At 44.0% G+C, this 23,283-nt stretch overlaps 2 protein-coding genes across 9 annotated transcripts in view; both read left to right on the forward strand.

Moving 5' to 3' along the window:
* The window catches only part of dst (dystonin), a 101,072-nt gene extending 96,345 nt beyond the window's left edge, over window positions 1–4,727 (forward strand). For 5 of the 8 annotated variants that reach the window (XM_047335357.1, XM_047335358.1, XM_047335361.1 and 2 more), the window contains 5 exons: window positions 878–991; window positions 2,268–2,458; window positions 2,697–2,807; window positions 3,347–3,473; window positions 3,656–4,727. In XM_047335357.1, the coding sequence (XP_047191313.1) occupies window positions 878–991; window positions 2,268–2,458; window positions 2,697–2,807; window positions 3,347–3,473; window positions 3,656–3,912 (800 nt within the window). In that variant the 3' untranslated portion in view covers window positions 3,913–4,727. The remainder of the gene's footprint in view (window positions 1–877; window positions 992–2,267; window positions 2,459–2,696; window positions 2,808–3,346; window positions 3,474–3,655) is intronic. The other 3 variants (XM_047335363.1, XM_047335364.1, XM_047335362.1) reach the window with 3 other exon arrangements.
* Window positions 4,728–5,706: 979 nt separating this feature from the next.
* On the forward strand, window positions 5,707–21,387 carry zmp:0000000760 (collagen alpha-1(IX) chain). Its single transcript, XM_035605204.2, has 27 exons — window positions 5,707–6,241; window positions 6,868–6,980; window positions 8,291–8,414; window positions 9,446–9,839; window positions 9,963–10,040; window positions 10,135–10,230; window positions 10,312–10,365; window positions 12,713–12,766; window positions 12,862–12,915; window positions 13,000–13,053; window positions 13,230–13,283; window positions 13,372–13,425; window positions 13,509–13,562; window positions 13,941–13,994; window positions 14,124–14,168; window positions 14,270–14,323; window positions 14,413–14,466; window positions 14,560–14,613; window positions 14,756–14,827; window positions 14,913–14,948; window positions 16,936–16,980; window positions 17,075–17,107; window positions 17,478–17,624; window positions 18,088–18,264; window positions 19,012–19,102; window positions 20,548–20,625; window positions 20,926–21,387. The coding sequence occupies exons 2-27, from the start codon at window positions 6,902–6,904 to the stop codon at window positions 21,126–21,128; spliced, it is 2,292 nt and encodes a 763-aa protein (XP_035461097.2). The 5' UTR covers window positions 5,707–6,241; window positions 6,868–6,901; the 3' UTR covers window positions 21,129–21,387.
* The last annotated feature ends 1,896 nt before the right edge of the window (window positions 21,388–23,283 follow it).

The raw sequence follows: 23,283 nt of genomic DNA on the forward strand, positions 1-23,283 counted from the left end.
GCGCTGCCTGAAAAACGCTGACACAAACGTTCACTTTTGTCGTTACTCTGCTTCTAAAGGCTCCCAAAGGTACGAGGGGTTTAGCCTTCAAGGGAGAATACAGAGACAATTCCATTATTCATAGATTATTCCAGTTTGGGTCATTAATCCATGTTTTATCTCTTCCGGAAGCCGAGGTCTCCATCAATCTGATTTTGACTGCGCAATTTTTGATTTTTCTGTTACACCTCTCAATGGAGTTATTCTTGATGAATAATGTTATTATCATCAAGAATATTCTATGAATATTTTAATTGTAATGGTGATCTTCTTCTTCTTCTTCTCCTCTCACAGTGACAACTATTAGTGTCATCACTGTGTTTCATTGTTTAGAATATTGATTCAGAAGAACTGACTGTAAGAGGATTAGTCAGTGTCATATCCATTAAAGGCTTTGGAGAGCTCCTGAGTCTAATCCTCCATTTAAATATGAGTAGAAGTGACCACTGTGACTGTCTTTCCTTTTTCTTTTTGTTTGATCAATTTATACTATATTTCATGTCTGGTCATTTTCTTTCCCTTTTGCAATCTGTTCTCGCTATGTAAGCACAACACTTTTGCACTGGGTGAAAAATCCCAGTGAGACTCAAATGATTACTAAGAAAATGTAGAAAAAAATATTTGAGTTTTTGAATTTTTGAGGCATCAATGTGAGCGTGAATTGTGCAAAGTTTATCTATAGGTACTACCACCTACACGTGAGTATCAGTATATGTGTGTGAGTGTATCAGCAGACTACGTGCTTGTTTCTTCCATCCTCTGTATTAATGATCAACTTCCTTTTTTCCCCCCCCTGCGAAACCGTCCTCCTGCTCAACGTGGTATCATTGTCTTCTAGTTCACCACCACGGGAGCAAAATGTTGCGCTCGGAATCAAACTCTTCGATTACTCAGTCTCCGATAGGTTGGCATATCTCACACTTACTCTCCTTGCTCCATGAACCCGAGAGCGGTATGTGTGTCTGCACATCCGAGCGTGTGCTGCTTGTGTTGGTGCTGGTGTGTCCCGCCGTAGCTGTGTGCGAGCGCTCGTCGTGAATGAATGGCAACTCTCACACTACGAACCAGCCCCACTCACTATCGACCGTCACTCATCTCCCGCTGGTTTTCATTGCATGCAGTCGTTTGTGTGCACCACATCACCTGCTGTCACCCTGTCTACAGATTTTATTTGAAGTTATTTTTTTTATTTGAAGCACCCCAACAGCTCTTATTCCTCTCTCAGCATGTAGCGAGCGTTTCTGAGCCCAGCTTCTTTTGCACTCTGCAGGTTTGCTTGACAATCAAACAAACAAGCTTTCGTGAACCATGTGAAATGTTGAAAGAGGATTAGCCGATGAAATAATGTGTAAAAAATAAAACTGTCACTGGGGGAAGACTATTAACTTGTCTTTGCATAGCAGACTGAAAACAACTGAAACAGTATTGTTATTTTTTGACAGTGCGGCTTGGTGATTAAACCTGCATGTAAAGCCAGTTTGTTTTTTAACACAACTGGTGCAAAGTCTGTTTGATTTGTTCTGTGTAGATTTCCTTTTTTGGAATTCCTCTGATTTGGGCAGTTGCAGTTGTGGGAGAGTTGAGACACACTTTGGCTTAGGTACCTTTTCTTTTCACCGTTTGATTAGCAGACTAATACTATTGGTGGTTGAGAAACAAAAAGTTTATTCCACTAATGTTGCGTCAGTTGTTGGGCTTCTGTTGGACATTGTGGGTGAGATGTGAAACTGCATGAGTCTTGTGTTTCCATTGTTTATTGAGTATTTTAATCTCAACTTGTATTTCCATTCATTTCAAATATTTGGCGTGAAAGCCAACAGTCACATCATAGTAACACTTTATTTTACAGGACCCGTATGTTCCTAATAATTTCCTAATAATGTATCCTGGAAATCAATGTGTAACGTGGTGAGAGTTATAGGGAAAATGGAGACCAAACCTAAATGTGAACGCACACAAGCAACAAGCTATTCAACATTAATATTATCTAAAATTTCAATTAATAAATGGGTAATGAATGCAAATTAAATTGAGCAGTTCTTCCAAGGAAAATTTCTATGTTACATATAATAAGGAACAGATTTTCCAGGAAATGGGAAATTGCTGGAAACCTTAAGTGGAAAATAAAGTGTTCAGTCACATCATCACCATCACAAAAGCACTAATAGATATAATCATGGTCAATTGTTTTTTATGCAACGTGACTCACCCGGAGTGTGATTTCCTAGCTAAAGGCAGGACCAACCTGGAGCTGCGAGAGAAGTTCATCCTCCCAGAGGGCACCACGCAGGTGATGGCCAGCTTCCGCTACCGAGGCCGGAGATCCCGGCCGTCGTCCAGAGGAGCGTCCCCCAACAGATCCACCTCCAGTCAGAGCTGTCCGGTCCCACCAAACCCGGTATTGACCAGTACACCCAAGGTGAGAGGCTCCACTCTGCTGTGAGGGACAGTTTTTGTTTAGACTGTAACACTGTAGGTTGATCATCCCCCTACTATGATTTGACTCTCACTCATCAGCCTTAGCCTATTTGTTTTGCGTTATTGAATCTCTTTCCTGTTTATTTCTTTTGTTGTGTGTTTCTTCCATCTAGTGTTCCTTGTAGTTTTTTGATTTGTGAATCCATACCTGTGTTTTTTGATTTGCCATTGTTCCCCAGACTCCCCAACACATAACCCGCAATTATGATAAGCCCTGGCTTACAAACAGCAAACCCTCCACTCCTCTTAAATCATCCGACTCCTTTGAGAGCCAAGGTTCATCCTCAGAGGTATAGTCACATGAAGGACTGTAAGACCCAACTGAAAGCTACCGCATACTTATGAGAACAGAGATAATAAAAACATGTAAAACTAACATCATATATACAATACTTTTGATTTAACTCAATTCTATTTCATTTGAAATAGAAACCTGAAAACACATTGGACACAAGTAAAGCTTATGTGGTATTTCAGTTGGCTCTACAAGCTTTAATGTCTTTGATTACTGGGCTGGATATTGAATTCTTGCCTGACAAAACTATCTGCCTCTTTTGAATGCTGCTATAATATGAAGAACTTTATATGAAATCTGTGCATGTATGATTCAGTAATGCTTCATTCATTTTATCTTTTAGGTTTAACATAATAACACAGATACTAACTGCTTTCCAAAATAAATCATTTTTGTATGATGCTTTTTAAAAGCATCATACATCAAATTCTAACTAACTCATTAATAATTGTGTGGATGGTGTTATGTTCTCACAGTGCACAGTTCACTGCAAATGATTACAAATGAATGTAAATAAAGTTTTGTGTTTTGCAGATGACACCAGTCCACGGCAGCAAGTTACGTCTTCCTGGGTACTTGTCAGGTAAAGGGTTTCAGTCTGGTGAGGAGGGAACCCTGATCAGCGCTGCAGTGCTGAAAGCCCGAACACAGACAATAGGTGGTGAGTAGAGAGCAGCTCTAGAAGAAAATGGGATTTGGGATACAACAATTACAATAAATATAAATGAACATGTATGAACTGTGAACTGCTAGGGCACCAGTGGTGGTTGCTACCTCATTCTTAGTAGCTCATCAATTGTGTCGTGTAGTTATTAACTTCCGCTCCGGAATTTACGTTTCTAGAGTCGAGAAGAAACTCCAGCAGACCAGGAAGTAAAGCCGGGAGCAGGGGGAGCAGCCGGCGGGGTAGCGACGCCTCGGACTTCGACATCTCAGACATCCAGTCCGTGTGCTCCGATGCGTCGGAGACCGTTGGCGAGTCGGCCAGGGCGACGCCGCGTTCTGCTTCGCGCCAGCGCGGAGGGAAACCCTCCAAGATCCCCACTCCTCAAAGAAGAACCACTCCCACGAGCAAACTGGCCAAGGGATCCAAGCGATAGTCGGTCGCACCTGTTTGCACCCTAGTCGCACCCTAAAAACATAACGGACACTGGAGACATCTAACTTAAAAGACTGCAAATGTGTTGAGTGTTATTTAAATTGTTGCAAAGATGTAAAATATTCTGTTGAGAGGCAATATGGTTTAATTTTATGTGCGAATGGAATGTCAATGGCCTTGTGTATTTGTTTTTAACGTATTTTATTTTTTGTGCAAATTGTTTTTTATTGTATTTTATTTTATTGATAAAGAAGAAGAAAAACCCGTAGAGGTGTGATGAACTCTAGAAAAACCTGGGTATGACTACGTTGTACTGTTAACTAACATTTCTACACTAATGAAGGACAACAAGCAGGATAGTGCTGAGAGTTACCGAATGTAATGTAATTTATGTATGCTGATGTTCGGAGTAGATGGTGCACCACGGTACCATTTGAGGCACTGCAATTATCTATTTAAGTGCTATGATATACTGCCAACATGCATTTAAAGGGCAATGCAATATACTACAATAAACCCCTGTAAGCACTGCAGAAACCTTTGAAAAACCCTATTTAAGACAAGTAGAAGAATCCTCGTAATCATGAAGCTTTCAAGTCCTGTTTGTCCGTCAGCAGCGGCAGTCCCCGTTTTGTCTGATCACCTCGCAGCAGTGTGTGCGTTGACCTGTACGAGGCGCCGCTCCACGTGGCCGTTGTCGTGTGCATCCATGTTAACGTATGGTTCATTTCGGTAGAGCTGAAATTGTCGCTGTAACATTACTTTGTAATAAACCTGCTTGCGGAAAGCCACCAGAGACTGGTGTGACCCACAGAATCCTCTCTGCTGTGCTGGTTTTTTACCTCTTTTTATTAGTCATGCTCCTATAGCAGCAATGGAAGCATCAGCCTGTCAGTGTCTCAACAGCCTCTGGAGGATTGTTGGGACATTTTGTAAAATGTTGCTTTTTTAATTATTATCTTTTACATAGATTGAAGATTCCGGACACGACTTCGTGGACATTTTCCCGAGTTTGCCGATTGCACATGATGAACGCAGTGTGAGGTCGTCCGAGTCAGACGCGTTCACAACAGCAGGGACATTTCCCCGGGGGATTCGGGGGCGGCTGGGCAGAGCGAGCAGAGAGGAGGCAAGACATGACCCGCTCGCACGCTCGGAAATTCCCCGAGATTTTCCCGTTGTATTCTCATATATGGGCTGACTCTGACATTTTCCCCTTTTTTTTTTATTTGGGGCCTGGAAGGGATAAAAGTTCAGGAAAATGTCCAGACTTCAGTTCACAGTCTGAGAGCAACTCTTCTGACTTTGGCGATTTCCGCTGATTTATCATCTTGCACCAACGCCGACATTTGAATCTGTCTAGGTCATAGATTGGCCCCGACATTTTGCACAGATATTTGGGATTCCCCGGAAGATGCAGTCGATATCCTTTAGATTTTTGAAACTGCGCAGTCATCACACGTCATCGGCTTTGGACCGAATGCCTCAAAACCTCACAATGTACAAGCTACAGCTAATTGGTGCTAAATAGCGAATGTTGGCCACAACTGACCAAGCTGGTGACTTCACACTGGAAAGTAGAAAACCGTTTCTGGTAACTTTCATCACTCTCAAGACCAATTGGGCTTAATTAATGCAATTGCTTTATGAGTTACAACACTTAAAAGATTAATATCTTTCTTTTCATTTTGACATTTTCTCTTATATATTTAAATCTGTACCTACTTTTACAACAGTTCCTCTGTATAGCCTAGTGGCAGGGGTTTCAGTCTGAAGGTGTGGTTTTTCTCCGGGTGGAATGTTTGCAGAGCATCTTGTGTGTAATTGTGACATACTACATCTTTCTCTCAGTGAGGGCCGACTGTAAAACGCCGTCTTAAATGAACGCACACCCCAAAAAAATGTATTTTTTCTGTTTGTTTTTTTACGACGGCTACTCTGAGCAAAACGTAGCAGGCTCATTCTTCAGCATTTGCCTTATTTTCCTCTTGTAGCGGCCTCAACCTGCTCAAAGGCCCGGCTGTGTTCCCCTACGCGTCGCTCACATGATGAATCGGTTTGCCGGACTGTGTTATCCCGCGGTGGCTGAACTGTAGGTGTAACTGGCCTATGAGAAGAGGCAGATCCCCTGGGGACCAAAGGTGGAGCGGAGCTCAGGGGCCAGGCACCTCTGAGGACCCAGAGCTTCTAGGTTGACTGGTCCTCCTGTTCAGCTCCAACACACTGGCCCAGGGATGGCACTTTAGAGAGGCCACATATCTTCACACCGGGAACTGGAAAAGATCCATCTACAGGAGCCCCGCGACTCTGTATTTTTTTTTCAAGAATATGTAAGTAATTCTCATATTATATTAAATTTCCCCATTGGGGGACGAATAAAATAATCTCTTATCTTAGGAATATCTTATATTTACTTTTGTGGATCAAAAGAAATAATGGTAAGGGAGTAAAAACGATACAAATTGGTATTGTCTATGATGCCAGGTTTGCTAAACAAACAGGACAAAGCAGATTAGTGTAGTTGTGTTGTCTAAATGAGTGAAAGTTAACAATGTTTGCACGGATGAAACAATTCAGTGGAAACATCTTTGATATTGCTTTTGTGGGTGGGTTGTAGGTGTTGTAGGACGATCATTTTATCAGATAATTTGATTATAAAACCTCATGTTTTATGGTATCAAAGATTTTCAAATATTTTAAAAAGTTTTCACTCCCTTTGATGGGATCTTACAGTTGGTTAGGCCTAGTATTATTATGATTTGAATATTCCCTTTTTTATTTAATTCTGTTTTTGATTTTTTTTACTATTTAACTACTATTTCTACATGTAAAATGTATGTAAACAGTAGAAATGCGCAATTTTGCCAAACATTCAAGTGAACTGTACGACTACACTACTGTATATGCAACCTTCTGGTTTGTTGAAGCACTGATCTATTGAACTGCTGTACTTTAGGCACTTGTAGCCCCTGACATCCCAAAATTGGAAAATGCCAGTCTACAAAGAAATGCTGGTGTTTGCGTCACTCCTTGTCTTCCTGGGACTGGCCCAGTGTCAAAAGTTGTCAAGTAAGTATTTAACTTTCTCCATTACTCGGCTGAGGACTGCAGCATATTTCCTTTTGCAGAGAAACAACACGAACACTATGTGATGGTTCTGTAGAGTTGCCCACAAGTGAATATTTGCTGCTGCTATCTTTATTAAGAAATTTCTAATCACAGTCAGGGGTTCTCTGTTCAAAACAAACTTATTATACACAATATAATGTTGTGTATAAACCCCCCACAGGTTTAACATTGTACTTCAGTACCTTGGCCAGCAGATGTCAGTGTACTTCAGTACCCTGGCCAGCAGATGTCAGTGTACTTCAGTACCTTGGCCAGCAGATATCAGTGTACTTCAGTACCCTGGCCAGCAGATGTCAGTGTACTTCAGTACCCTGGCCAGCAGATGTCAGTGTACTTCAGTACCCTGGCCAGTAGATGTCAGTGTACTTCAGTACCTTGGCCAGCAGATGTCAGTGTACTTCAGTACCTTGGCCAGCAGATGTCAGTGTACTTCAGTACCCTGGCCAGCAGATGTCAGTGTACTTCAGTACCTTGGCCAGCAGATGTCAGTGTTTTTCAGTTCATAGTCCATCATTTGCTTTCACAGCAGGCGACCCAGTATCATATTCCCTGCTCTCTGTGTCCATGTAGACACACAGGAGTCAGGGGGTCATGCTGGGGTTAAGCAGTGTGTATGAACCTTTGAGGCCCTGGAACTAAAGTCTCTCTGTTACCATAAATAAACCAGTTAACCATTTAGTTAAAAATCAGAAATACACGTGTATTGTTGATACCCATACTATTTGGATTACAGTTAATACTATGTATCAACTGTAATACACAGTTAAACACATCTCTGATGAGACTGCAGATTTCAGTTAGAGATTTCACAGAAAAAAAAAACATCTTTCTGCACACTTGCACCTAAAATAACATTAACAATTTGTTAACACCCCAGTAGCAGGAATCTTTTTCTTCTTCTCATTATTGCAGACTAGGTGCAGTATCAGTATTCTTAGTTATTTTCTACTCAAGTCTTTCACCAGCTTCCATCTGTACATGTTAGCCTGAGAGGAAACACCGCAGCCACGCTGAGCACATTCTGACATCAGCAGAATGAGCTTCCTCTTCATGTTAATACATTCAATAAATGACCTCATTACACCTGTGAAGAGATGTTATTATTAAGGACTGAAGAATGAGTGATGCAGCTATTTAAAAAAAAAAAAAAAAAGGTGATATCAGCGCTGACGTAAGATTCAGAAGAAGTCCAGCACCTTTGATGCTTAATCACCGCGATGTCAAACTGAGCTCAGTGTTTGTGCCGTGAGGTTTCGATCTCCTGGAAGAGTTCCACGTGCCCGAGTCAAGAGGAGTGAGGAGGGTGGATGGCTCTCAACCCGAGGTGGTGGCCTACCGCGTCAACCCCTCCATCCATCTACGCAAGAGCATGAGGTAAACAGTACTAGACTCCCTGACCTAGTCAATCTCAATGATTCAAAGGGAAACACAAAAAGTGTGTAGTATTTTATCTTCTCACCTGGCTGCAGTGTGTGTGTGTGTGTGTGTGTGTGTGTGTGTGTGTGTGTGTGTGTGTGTGTATATGTGTGTATGGGGGTCAATACACTGTGACATCACCGTCAGGTGTGTTGCAGGTGCACTTCTGAACACACCCAGACACACATACTGTATCAGTGGTGCCGCGTGTGGTCAGAGGTGAGGCGGACTCGGAACGCTCAACCTTTCAAGACTGGTGCTAGGTTACCCGTTGTTGAGTAATTTAACACCAGGTTGAAAGGCAGTGTTGTCCCCGTAACCCCGCCCAACGATGATGTCACAGGGTCCCGGAGTGCACCTGCAGGCTACATGCAAGGGGAGAAGTTAGGAGCCCGGGGGCAAAAACAAGGGATTAAGGGGTTTTTAAGCTACGATTTCTCATGCAGAGTTGGGAAATAACAGTAACACTTTGAAAAACCTCAATATCATTTCCCCCTCAGGTGTCTCAATGCTAGCAGCCTTGCTCTGAAGATAACAGTGTCGGCATCAGTCCACCACTGATACATGGATGGTTTTTAGCATTCTCATGTCAGTGTTTAGCTCAGTGTATGTCCACCTACAACCGTGACCTGTGACCCACTGGACGGTACTAGCTGTCAATCACACGCTTTGTCAACGCCCCCAATGCATACGGTGCTTTATCGTCTATTTTACTCTAAGTGGGACCGTCATTTACAAAATGTACATCATGCTGTATTGAAGAAGACTTGAAACTAGAGATCGAACCATAAGCGCATCAGGAAAATGTTTACTGAAGATATAAATCAAGTAGAGTCATTTTCTCATAGACTTCTATCAGCTTATGCACATTCTTCTAAAAATAAAACCCATATGTTCCCACATAAGCCATTAATTGTTTTGTTTTTTGTGAAGACAGCAGCCGCTGTATGCTGCTATCCAGCACCATAAACCCCGCTCTTGTGCCGCAGTGACGTGTATCCAGACGGACTTCCCTCCGACTACTCCGTCATCGCCACGTTCAAGGTGACCAAGGACACTGCCAAGAGATCCTGGAACCTGTGGCAGGTCAGCGACCCCGAGGGGCGGGATCAAGTGGGCCTGCGTTTCCAGGGCGACGGGCGCTCTTTGGACTTCTTCTACACCAGCCCCAAGGGGAGCCAGATGCTGAGGACCTTCCACGGTGTGGAAAAACTGTTTGATGGAGAGTGGCACAAGTTGGCGCTGAGCGTGAAGGGCAGACAGGTGAAGCTGCTGATAGACTGCGAAGAGGTCAGCGTGGAGTCCATTGATGGGTCGAGGCCAGCCATCCACCGGGGGTACACATCCATCGTCAAGCGGGCAGCAGGGGATCGTTCCGTGTCTGTATGTTGACAGCTTTCTATATTTTTTTTTTTTTTTTTTTACATATATTCTAAGTTATATATCAACTCCCCTTGATTTGGATTACAACTGTAGATTCTCACAATACCTCCCCTGTGTTTCCAGGTGGACCTCCAGCAGATGGATGTGTCATGCGACCCAGAGCAGCCGTACTCGGAGGGCTGCTGTGAGCTCTCCAGTGTGGTGAGTCGACCTGGGATTCACCATTGTTTTTGCTCCCTCTGTTACAGTTCGGTTTGGAGTTTCCAAGCCACTCTCTTTTTTCTGTCCATGACAGTGTGGAGGGTACGCAGAGATCGGTCTAACAGCTGGAAGAGCATCTTGCAAATGTATGCACGGACAGGCAGGCATTCAGGGACCTCCAGGGCCAAAGGTACCTGCACTGTGAAACTAGGCTGAACATACTGATGAGACAAGTTGAGTCTGTGTTGACATGTTTTTATTTCTTCTCCAGGGTCACAGGGGTCTTCCAGGCAAAGGGGGAGACCAAGGAAGACAAGGAAACTGGGTAAATAAATGTCTCTCTGTCATGCAGATATCAAACCTTACACAGGATGCGTTTTTACTGTGGATTCTCAGTGTGAGCAGCACCCCCTTCCTCTTGATGGACAGCAAAGAATTAAACTGAATTGTGACACTGTAAAACTTGCATTCATGAGGCAGCAGTGAAGCTGGGGATAAATGGCAATAGATGTTACAACTGAGACACGACAGGCTTGGAACAGATCGGCAAGCCGGAGTGCTTAGCGATAGTAAACACAGGGGCTCCTTTCACAGTTTGACAACTCATGTCTGCTTTGCAAAAAGATTCCGGGAGGAGGCCAAGATAAACGCAATGTGACAATAAAGTTGTTTTTGCAGCCCTGAAATAACCATTTGCATCAAACACGGGATCTACTGGTTTTGAATATAGGCTTCAACTCAAGCTGGCGAGAGATCACAGGATTTGTTACGGCTTTGCTTTTTTTCCCATTCGGAGGAAACGGGGCCAAATGTAATGAATCCCACACACACAGGAAAACCAAGCAGTTGAGCAATAACCATACCCTCCCAGTGTCTGGCAATGAGTGGGCATTAGTCTACACTGCTACTCTGTGAAATTGGATCGGATGTTTTGTTCCTTGAATGTTTTTAATTTTTGAGGATAAGACTAATTAAGTCACCGCAACGAGACCAAACCGTTAAATAGAGGAAATATTTTGAGAAAATGAGAACGAACAAAGAATCCCTCTGCGTGACCCAATGACGCACAGATGATTGATCGAACGACGCGCTCACGCTGTGTTTGCCTGGGCGCCGCAGACTGCTGATCATGTCCACTTTGAATCGGTGACTTGTGAGCCTCCGTGATGCTCGGCAGCCCACCGCTCCGTTGGGGCAACCAGTGCAGGGAACATGTGTTTGAAGGAGAAGGATTTTTTTTTTTTTGTACACATGTGATGTCTTACAGTGTTTATTTATGAAGGGAATCCACCCCCTCGCTGCCTCAGCACACTCAAATGTGTCGCGCTGTTCGCCCAGAGCACATTTCCAGAGCTGAACATGCTACATGTTAATGTCCCGAGCTTGCAGCTGTGGCTCATCTGGGAATCGGCCTTGTGTAACTTGTTAGAGCTTTGACCTCGCGCCAGCTTGTGAATCACGGAGCCCCAACATGTTTATCTCCTCCCCTGCTGGCATCCGAGTGAGGGCATTTCCTGGCACAGAGACATGAACTGTCCATTTGGGGCGGTGGGTGGTCCTTTTTCCTCTTCGGGGCTATACCCGCCTTGGAAGCGTTGTAAAGTTCACGGTCATGCCTCTGGCCGCGCTGTCGGCCAATCCCTGAGGTTCAAGCCCGCGTCCGGCCGACGCTGCTTTGGAAGTGCGTCGGGTGAGATGGTCAAATAAACTGACAACAGAAAGGCGTCCTGGCGTAGTGTGATCTGTTTGTTGAATCAGTGAAACACAGCCAAGTGGAAAACATGCCTGTCCCCCTACTACCAGGGACGTCAGCATCTGTGGAAACAATAATGGTCCGTTTTTCGGTTGTGTCAGTGACTAATGTTTCCTGAATCCTGCTGAAAGAGCACAGTGTGTGAGTGCGACTGAGATTTACGGCATGTTCACTTTTCAAACTTAATTATGTTCATTTTGTCACGTGATTTTCAGAGCTTATGTCAAACAAATCCTCCAAATGCCTTCAGTCCGATGAGAGGGCTGATCTTATGTTTGCGCGGTACATGAAGAGCTTCAGGTGACTGCAAACAGAGAGAAACATCCCCCCAGGCTCGAACCCCCCCCCCGCCTCTTAAAACCAACAACGTCTCTTTCCTCACTTGTTTTCTGAAATAATGCAACAATTAAATTCTTTTTAGAATTAGAGATACCACCTTCATGACCGCTAAATATGAAGCTACAGTCAGCAGCTTGTACTGTAAGTACAGTAGCTCAGCAACATCCAGCTGGCTAAATGTAAGTGGAGCTCTTATTTTGTTATTATCTGTTGTATGATATGTATGTATGGACATCGGAGCGAGGCTGCTGCTCTAAAGCTTGTGAATTTACACTTTCCCAGCGGCTGACCCCTTGCCTCCACTGTCACAAAATTTCGCCTTTGTTACATTTCGTGTTCTTTGGGATCCGTCAGCAGAAAAGAAACAAATCCCCAGCTGCTCTCTGAGTATTTCACTGAAGGAGCCAATGCCGTCATGTCCAGTTTCTCTGTCGGATGCCTCCAAAGTCTAATCTCATCGGTGACTCTCTCTCTCTCGCCCTCACGTGCATGTTTTGAGCTCCGTTTCACGAGCTGGTTCGATCCACAAACAGGCTGATCTCAAAGTGTTGCTTGTGGTGAAGTCCAACGTGTCTTGCAGGGGATCAGGGGGAAGACAGGAGACTATGGCAACATTGGCGAGACGGGCCCAAAGGTAATATTGGCCTTTACGTGCTCCTGTCGGGGCCCACACTTCAGCTTGGCTTGTTTTCAAAACGCACTAATGAAACTTTACGCACACGTCCTCAGGGGGAAGAGGGAATCAAAGGCGAGAAAGGAATGAGAGGACTCTGGGGCCAAGCGGTAATTCATCGCGCTCAGATTCATCTTTTTCTTTACCGTGAAATTTTATACAACTCGCGCATTAATGAGATTTTGTGTTAACAGGGAGACAGAGGTCCCAAGGGGCTGGCAGGATTGAACGGCGCTGCAGGGTTCAAGGTAAACATCTGCGCTGGGTTCAACTTGTAATTAGATCTGTTCAATTAGGCAGCCAGATAATGAAGTTGCAAACTTTTCATTGGATTTTTGAGCAGGATTCTTTTGTCTAAAGTTTTTATACCCCTCAATGAATAACTCAGAGGTGTTCAATGTCAACATTTTGACTGTAATTACAGGGAGTTCGTGGACCACCCGGGGACCTGGGAGAGACTGGGAAACCAGGAGAAGTTGTAAGTTAACCTTCCCAGACTCAGTGCTAAGTCCTTTTACAAGTGATCCTGTAATGACTGTATTGCTAACATTTTGGACTCCTCCAAGGGCGCCACAGGCGAAAAGGGATACGAAGGGATTCCCGGGTTTCAGGGAGTTAAGGTATTCATATTCCCTTCCCTTCTCTGTCTTCTTTTTGTCCATGGAATACTGAAATTGAACTCCACCATGCATTTCTTTTTAAGGGGAATAAAGGGACTACTGGTGCAACGGGGCGTTCTGGGCCCAGAGGAAAGCAGGTGGGTTGTTATTGAATTCCCTGTACCATAATCTATAATAAGGCCTTCTTAAAGTCTTCTTGGGTCTTCAGATTCCCCTCATGTGAACAGTGGAGAGCCAGTAAATCATTGTTAATGTGGTCAAACACTGGAATACAGCGGCGTTTTTGGCGCTTCTGCCGTCTCCATAAACAATGTCAGTTCATGTGGCTGGAGATTTGAGGTCCACGAACAATATCAAGTTAAGCTTGTGAGTCACTGCAAGAAGGGCCTCAACCACAATGATGAGCTCCTCTGTTATATATGAAGGGAAGGCTCGCTGGTTCACCATCTTGCGAATTGAATCAATGGTGTCGCATATAATGTGAAATCGTAACTTCTTTTGCATTAACTCGACAGGGAATTGTGGGAGATCCTGGAGAGAGGGGAGGTTCTGGAGCGAAGGGGAAGCCTGTATGTATCACAAAATAATCCCCACATCATGTGTCCCTGTTGATTTTGTTTGATTTACAAACATCACAAAGATTTGAAGGTGTTACTTTTTCAATTTCGATGGATTCTATTTTTATATGTGAAAACTAGGGCATCCCAGGTGCCGTGGGCAGAGCTGGCACCGTCGGGCCGAAGGTAATTCACAGCTGGCACAGCAGCGCCTCTCACCCGTGTGCTCACACACACTCCCAGAATAATTTGTCTGTTCTGTAATAATAATACTAGTGTCTCCCTAGGGCATTATTGGAGATCCGGGTTTGCCTGGCAGAGATGGCGATCTAGGAATAGAGGTATTATATTCTGCTTATAATGACGTCTTCATGTTGAATTATGGAAGCAGTGCACTTGTCTTCAAATGAGTGTCATCTGTTCCACACAGGCTTATCAAGGTCCACAAGGTCTGAGTGGAAAACTTGGACGATCTGGAACAAAGGTAACTCACAGATCTTTTTGGGGGTTATGTGAATACATGTATAAATTACTACTCTTTGGCAGTAAGCTCGTTGCCATTTGTGTCTTTTTACAGGGGGAGAAAGGCACCCTGGGGCCAGCAGGAGAAATGGGTCCCCAAGGCCGAACTGTAAGTCACTTTTTCAGGCATTTCCATCAGGGAAGACAAGCGCACAATATATTTTGTATGTAAAGTAGTTTGCCGTCTTAAAGGAAAGCTACAAGAATAAAGCAGTCCCTTAGGTCGGTTTAATAAATGTTTTATTCTCGAGGGCCCAAGAGGTTACAAGGGTTCTGCAGGGAAGCCAGGAAGACCTGGATTCATTGGCCCACCGGGACCAACCGTGAGTGCTCCAGATGAATCTTCTAGACTCCTCCAAACACTAGTTCATTTTCTTCAAGCCATTAAACCTTGTCATCTCTTCACAGGGACACGTGGGTGTGCCTGGAAAACCAGGGCCCAAGGTAATACATCCTTATCCATTACGCATTAGAGAAATAAATATAGATAATAGACAAATAATCGGAAGGCAAAATGACTAATGGCACAGTTTTTTTGTTGTGGAATTATTTACTGAGCCGTTTGAAATGTTGAATTTGAAGATGTGGTTACTCTTGAATCCCGGTTTGATCTCGAGTCTTTTGGAAATGTATTTCCTAGGTAATAATCAAAGGTCAACTGAGATACTTGTCAATCTTCTGAATGATACTAATTTAGTAATTCCTTCGATTGACGTATCGTCGCCCGTTTTTTTCCATGAGCATATTGATAATAATCCACCATCGAGAGGCCGGAGCCCTCATGTCGGCTCAGTCTGTCCTATTCTCCCCATCTGGACAGGAGGTCCCAACCGTTGCTGAACTCCCCCTCGGGACCTGTTTTCTGTGTTTACAGAACGTCCCACACTGATTAAAGAGCCAGATATTCCTGCAGACACTGCTTTTCAGCTGTTGAAGTTTTTTGTGGCATATTGTAAAAGCAAAAAAACTATCATAAAAGAAATATCCAAACTCACATGGCGTATAAAGCTGGCACTGGTATGTTCTCCTAACACATACCAGTATACAGCCTTGGGTACCTTGAAAGGTGCCATACAAAATCTATGTTATTATCATTTAAAAGAAGTAAACATTATATTCTAACTATTCCACTTTGTGAGTTAATGTGTGAGATGTTAAATGTAGAATTGATTGTAAAACGTTGAATGGCGGAAGTATTGATAAGAAACTAGAGACCCTCTTGCGATGGGATCACACCAGCCGCGACGCCCGTCAACATGTCCATGTTCCGACCTGAGTATTCAGCAGTAATAATTGCATTATCAGTTCACATGGGTTGGGCCATGATCCATATTCAAACTCATTTTTATCTCAACTGAACACCCGTACAGTTTTTGCGATTCTATATTTCACGTTTGTGACGCTATTATCGTTACAAATTCTGTCCACGGACAGAAAGGCAGACATATAATATCCTGTCAAAGTACTGAAAACCACCTCTGTGGTACAGTAGCTCCAGCCACAGTGGGTGTGACCAGGATCACTTTTTGTCATGTTGACGCCACACACAGAGCCACAGGGAGAAAACAATACCAGCCACACTGTTGCAGCTGGTAATCATGTTTTTATACATACTGACATAATTACTCAATCCTTGATTCTCATACCCGTTCTACAACAAGGCGCCATCCCGCAGTGGGATGACCACTAGTGTTCATATCCAGTGACTCGTGTAGACAACCCAATACCAGAGGAGGGTTGGGAACCGTGCATGTGATGATGAATCAAACGGGGTTGATGAAAGAGGAGGGTTTGATTTCATGAATACAGAATGGATAACAACGTGACACAGCCAGTGATTTGACTGTTACTGCTCATCGACAGGTTTGGTCAGCCCCACGTTGGGAAACGTTGGTTTCACACAAGAAACAGAAAGAGCACTCACCTGCTGTAGGCTTAACATGTGGCTCTTAGGAGGAAACGCAGTGAAGGATCAGTTTATAATCATACAGGATTTATGGCAAATGATTCTGACAAACAAAACAACGCGTTGAAAGTTTTTTTCAGGGTAATGCACTTCTTATGTACCCGCCCCGATTTGTGTCACGTTAAGACACAACAATGCGTACTTTTACTGCTGCTACTTTAAAAAATTGGAGTAAGTTAAACAAAAAACACAAAACAATGAAATGATCCAATCCAAATCTAAAATCCTCAGCTCAGAGGCATATCAAATACAGGCAATAGAGAACAATCATTCATGATAACACATATCATGTGTTAGTGGTATTCAGAATTCCCCTTAAAATAGACTCAGAGTCTAAAATTACTTTTAGCGTAGCTGCACTTGTTCAATAGATGCTCTGTTCACTCGTGAATGAAAATGTTGAAATCCTGATAAAGCAAATATTTGAAGCTTCACAACACTGTATTTTTCATTTGACTTGTGCAGGGTGACACAGGAATCCAGGGAATCCAAGGAAGTAAAGGTTCTGAGGTACTGCCCCAGAAACGTCATCATCTCTTTTCCTCGTTATGTCCTATTCTTGGTTTTTTTCTTTCTCTTAACATGAATTTGTTCTTTTCCACAGGGAGAGACAGGAGTCAAGGGCCCAAAAGGAAAGGTGAGATGTGATTTGGTCTGACTGAATAGTCAGAAAAATCTAATATCAACCCATCAGATCACATTCCATACATATTTGAGGCATCTGTAGATGTGATAATAACACCCACAATTGCGCCACAATGAATCCTGCACATTTCCCAGGTATTGTCTGGGTTTACATAAACATCTCCAGTTTGTCCATACACCCAGATATTAACACGACCCTGTCGGTTGCTGTGTTTAATTTTTCACTTTTCATATTCATATTCATCCTAGGCTGTTTCTGCTTTCCCTGAAACTTGTGTCCATACCAAACGGATTCCTCCTCCTATTCCGACGGATCTGTGTCCTGAATCTAGCTCTGTTGAAGTTGTTAACCTGTTCTGTAGGTTGGAGACCGGGGGGAGCAGGGTCCCCAGGGAGGACGGGGGAAGCGCGGCTCAGCAGGCCCCCCTGGACGTTCAGGTCCTGTCGGAGTCAAGGGGATTCGAGGTGAAGGAGGACCAGATGGCTTTCAGGGTCCCCCAGGTCCACCAGTGAGTAAAATACAAGCCTCTGAATCATTGTTTTGTTTTTTGCTGATAAGACCGAATAGATTTATACTTAATGTATGTTGCTCTTCAGTCACTGCTTATTGGATGTAAGTCAATCTCTCTGTGAAAGATGGTACAGAAACGGCGGGGTAATCATTTGCAAGAGTAATTACACTGACTGGCACAGACGCTGTGTTTGGTAACAACTCCAGTGTCAAAAAACACATTTAAAGAGTCTCTCATTAGTCTGTAGTCAGTAGTGACTCACAGCAAGGGTTTCATTTAGTGTGGCTATAAATCCATAATGGGCCTCAGGAAATATTGCTGGCTTCGAATGTTTGCAGCCTTTTCCTCTGAGAGGCAGCCACCGCTCGAGCGTGCCCTGTCATGTCATAATATTCCGTATTGCATGTCCCGCGCTTTGGGTCACCTCCAGTGATGGATGTGCTATTGATTTGTCCCACAGGGCCCGACACTGCCTGCTCAGCATGTGATCGAGGTCTGTCAGAGAGTGGTGCTGGAGCAGATGTCCACCTTTGCCAACTCAGTGAAGAGGACCTGTGCGGCTGTTTGTCCTCTGTACGGGGACGTGCCCATGGGTGCCCCTGGTCCCCCCGGACAGAGCGGACCCCCGGGGCCTCAAGTGAGCATTTATAGTTTAGGTTTTAATTGTTTTAATGTTAATCAGCCTGTATTGACTTCTTCTTTTTGAAAAAAATCCTTGCTCCGTGTGTCACGTCACCTCCTGCAGACCTTTAGCCAAGACACACTGGTGGAGCGCAGGAATTTCTCCATACATTGTTCTCTTTTGTCCCCCTGGCTGAGTAAAACTCAGACGCATTGCAAGGTCCTGGACTGGACTAAGAGAGCTGAAGTATTTGGCAGAAAAGCTTGGAATGAAAACATTACGACTTTCCACGTCTCTATGAGGACAAATAAGGAGTCGCACACCAGACACCCGGTCTGTGCCGGATGGGTTTTGGAGAGTATCAAGGCTGTCCTTGGATTGCAAATCCTTTTCCACATTATTATGCAGTGTAGAACCAATTCATGTTCCACAACTTCTTTAATCACAAAGACTCTCTGAGTCTGATTAATGCTCTTGAAACCATTACTACATAAAAAAAAATTCCACTATATTAGATTATGGCCAGAAAGCCTCATGTTGTGGTGTTTAAAGCCAAACCATGAACAGTGATGTACCATTACTGTGCAATGTTTTTTTCCTACACCGTGTTGAATGATAACCCCAAAAGAATCTGTTCAGGCCTTTTCTTTTCTTTTCTAAACAGAGCCGGTCAGAGTTGAATGGAACCTAAACTAATGCAAGGTTTACACTGAAATCACACAAAAGATTAACGGTGCATTTTCCTATTGATGATGTCGTCAGGGTGACCTTGGTAACGATGGCGTTGAAGGAGAAGTGGGCCTGCAGGGATTCTACGGAGAAGCCGGAGAACCGGGCCGCAAGGGAGCAACAGGTGTGGAGAACAAACATGGCCAAAACCATCCATCCATCCATCCATCCATCCATCATCTACCGCTTTATCCATTTAAGGGTCACTGGAGCCAATCCCAGCTGACATTGGGCGAGAGGCGGGGTTCACCCTGGACAGGTCGCAGGGCCACATACAGAGACAAACAACCATTCACTCTCACATTCACACCTCCGGTCAATTTAGAGTCTTCAATTTACCTAACCCCATTCTGCATGTCTCTGGACTGTGGGAGGAAGCCAGAGAGCCTGGGGGAGAACCCACGCATACACAGGGAGAACATGCAAACTCCACACAGAAAGGCCCTGGTTGGTTTGAACCGGGATTCGAACCCAGAACCTTCTTGCTGTGAGTCGAAAGTGCCAACCACTACACCACCGTGCAGCCCGTGGCCAAAACATGTTCATGAATATGATTGACATATAATTCACCAGTGCTAGTTTTAGAAAGCAAGAAACAGAATTCAGATCCTTGAAAGTGCATTATTGTGGCCACTGGGGTGCAGGACAACAAGCTATAAACAGCTCACTAACATAACATCACCTTAAAGAATTGATATGGTGAATAACATGTTGCTTATTTAGCAGACTTGGGGCATCATTACCATTTATTCTACGTGATCGGGAGGTTATCTCAGCCCTTGGACTTCACACATTTTTTAACTGCCAGCCTGTTTTAAAGATGTGGGCGTTTGCCAGACAGCGGGGGTCTAACAAAAAGGGACGCTATCATGCTGAATTATGGGAATTGTTAGTTTCCCGAATTTTTGGAGCTGGACTTCATAGCTGGGACTAACAGTCAGCATATTTGGCCATTTACCTCATAATTTTGGCCCAGTAAATTTTAGAGCAGTCTCTCACAGGTCCACCAACTTTACTGGAGAACAGTATTCAAGTAAAAGTATCATTTGCAAAATGTGAGAAAAATGAAAGTACTCTTTATGCAGGGGGAGTCAAAGTACAATATTTCCCCGTAAAGTAAAGAGAAGTAAAAGTAAATTAACATTATGTAATGAAGATATTTTCCACCACTGGACAGACCACACGTGTCCACTCACGAGCCACACTGTATTACACTACCGAATCGAATACTGTACAGCAGCCTTGAATAAAACTAACAGGCTAACAGCAGCTTGATGTCACAGTCATGCTCCATTTCCATGGCAAGGCAATGACATCGAAGAATATTTACAAGGTGCGGAAAACATTTATTTCACATTGATCTCAGTAGCACGTCTTTAATAAACACTAAACCATGAATATCGTGTTCTTGAGCAGATCATTGTCCTGGGGCACAATTTCATCAATGTCTGCTGACACTCCTGTGTGTGTGTGTGTGTGTGTGTGTGTGTGTGTGTGTGTGTGTGTGTGTGTGTGTGTGTGTGTTTGTTTGTATGTGTGTGTGTGTGTGTGTGTGTGTGTGGTTTACAGGTGACAGAGGAGAGCAAGGTGATAAGGGAGCCAAGGGTCATGGCCTACCTGGCTACACTGGGGATCAGGGACCACAGGGTAATGTCATCTTCCAGGATTTCGTGTTGTTTGATGAGCTCCTTAGAATTGATCCATTTCCAAATCTGGGCCTGTGCAACATTTTACAAACTATATTCAGCTGAGTCTGTTCTGCAATGGAATGGAGGAGATGTGTTACTGTGAGCGGAGTCAGTGTCTTACTTGCCAAAAAAAAAGAAGAAAAAAAATGATATTTCTCCATAAATACTCTCATATGTTCTTGGAATCTGTAAAAAGCTCGACTGACTTAGCAGACTGGGAAGTCTGACGCCTAAACAACCTCTTCTGCCTCAAACCCAGGTCAGCGCGGGCGTCTTGGCAGAGCTTTCAATGGCCAGCCAGGGAATCAGGGTGAGAGGGGACACGTAGGCCAGCCTGGACTCAGGGGCCACCCGGGTCTCAGAGGACCTCCGGGCGTCTGTCTCACCTCTGGGTGTCCTCAGCCCGATCCCACCAGTGGGACACCTCAGCCGGCACCGCGGAGGACGAGGAATCGCCCATAGAGGGAAACGCGTCTGTGTGGACAGTGAATTGAATCGTGAGCTTTTAAGGGGGGAAAACAAAATAGATTTGTTTTTGTTAAATAAATTCAAATTTTCATGTAAATATGAAACTAAAACCTGAAACTGAACTCCAGCGAACACACACAACACCTATGTAAGTGGTGACAAAGAATATTATGTATAAAAAGACCATCTTCATTTGATTTCAGTCTGACTTGTCTTTAAACACCTGTTCTTTATAATAAAAATACAAAATTGATATTGTTTGTTGGACTATTGTGTGAAAGCCGTAGCTCTGTGCAGCTATACTGTATGTGAAATGTGAGGCCCAGTGTCATTACAATACAAAGACAACTAAAAAATAACCAAAACAAAATCAGTAATTTTTCAAGAACATGAATATAACCATAAAACATGTCTTAACCTGTGTTCCCTTTTTTTTTTTTTGCCTTCCAGAAGTTGTTGTGTAGCGATGAGAACAAACACTGACAAAAAAGCAGCGGTGTTTCCCACATGGCGGCTCGGTAGATACTGTTGTAGTGTTGTTTCTTCACAGCAACAACACGGGCTGGTTTGATTCTTGGCTCTGCGTGGACTTTCCAGATGAGAAACCTGCCGGTCAAGTGGAATGGAGACTCTTAATCACTCGAGGGGTAAATGAGGTACCACGCATGACTATCTGCATGAGCCGTGCAATGGGCCGACGCCCTGTGCCGCTTTGTGATCAGCGAATGCCGGGAGGGGCTCCGGCCATCTCTCCGGCCCAGAAAAGTACTTAATGAGTTAAGAACCCCAAAAATGGTGGAGTGTTTTCCACCGCTGAAGGCTAATGGAGAAACACGTCCGCAGGGCGAAACACACTGGGAGCTCCGCGTGTGGCTCCTCTCACTGTCTTTCCTGGCTGATATTAATTTCCTCCGAGGAGCCCGGCGACTGTAGACCGTCAGCCTCCACCCCTCTGGGACCGCGGCATCATGTGTGCCATGTTGCTCTGTTTTGTTCCATCAAAGGACGCTATGGCCACCTCTGTCATGGAAAATATTGCTAATACACGATTATCCCCTGAATTTCGTCTCCGGGCTCAACCACTTGCCTTAGACATGCGCACTATTTATCTCTGCGGCAGACCATGCGAGTCATCATGGTAAATACGGCTTAATGCAAGTGAGCTGATTAAAAAGCCAGTGCTGCAGAGCTTCAAAGTGATGGCACGGAATCAGAGGCTTGTGTTAGACGGAGAGAGGCTTTATGGTGTCCTCGGGCAGTTGTTTGAAAAAAGTTTCAGAGAAACTGCCAATGTCTGTCGATGTAAGTAACAATCCGAATGCGTTTCTGTCGAAGTGAAAAGGGAGCAGGAGCGCTGATGGTGTTTTTGTCCAACTCTAGATTTCATTACCTATACTGACACATTCACACATTTTAATAAACCGGCACAATGAGATGCCGCTGGAGAGGAGGGTGATATCAAAGTTTTGTTGTGGTTCATTTTGCCTCATGCTCAATCGTATGCACCGTTTTGTCATGTTTGCAACTTCACGTGAAGAATGTGAGGCAATTTACAGGTAGAAATCCCTTTTTTTTATTGCCATTATGCGAGACATAATAAAACTAAATTAGACCTCCCCGACTTCTACGTAAAGGACCACATTTTCCAGGAGAATTTAAAGGATGTGTCTGAGGTGCTCGCTCCTACAGTAGCACTGACTGTAGGAGCGAGCACCTCAGACACATCCTTTAAATTCTGCCCTTAATGTCTTCCTTCCTCTCCCCTGCACCCAACAGTGTACACTAACGTTACTGTAGAAAATAGAGTGTGCCAACATCAACCAAAGATCAGCTCCAGTCTCTACACAAACTCCACATAAGCACAAAAAAACAGACAAACAAAGACAAGTTTTGTCTAGTAAATCCGTCCCGGCCGAACGGGAATCTGGTCGATTTTCGGAAGTAGAACACTTCTCCAGGGTACCTGATTCCTCATAATATAATGTCAGTCAATATTCCTGCAAAGCCACACTTCATTACAGCGGTGGGCTAGTGCTGGAAAGTCACACATTGTCCAAAAAGTATTGTTTATCGTCAAAATGATCAAGAGAAAGTAATTAGAGTTGCCTGGTGAACATCATGACGGTGTTGTGTTGAAGTCGGTTTCCCC

The sequence above is a fragment of the Scophthalmus maximus genome, chromosome 10 (assembly GCF_022379125.1).
Source record: "Scophthalmus maximus strain ysfricsl-2021 chromosome 10, ASM2237912v1, whole genome shotgun sequence".
NCBI classification, from domain to species: Eukaryota; Metazoa; Chordata; class Actinopteri; order Pleuronectiformes; family Scophthalmidae; genus Scophthalmus; species Scophthalmus maximus.

Coding starts and splice junctions, on each gene's coding strand:
- zmp:0000000760 (XM_035605204.2), top strand. CDS start 6,902: ATGCCAGTCTACAAAGAAATGCTGGTGTTTGCGTCACTCCTTGTCTTC. Junction 12,767..12,861: donor TTGGCGAGACGGGCCCAAAG/GTAATATTGGCC, acceptor ACACGTCCTCAG/GGGGAAGAGGGAATCAAAGG. Junction 17,108..17,477: donor TCAAGGGCCCAAAAGGAAAG/GTGAGATGTGAT, acceptor CCTGTTCTGTAG/GTTGGAGACCGGGGGGAGCA.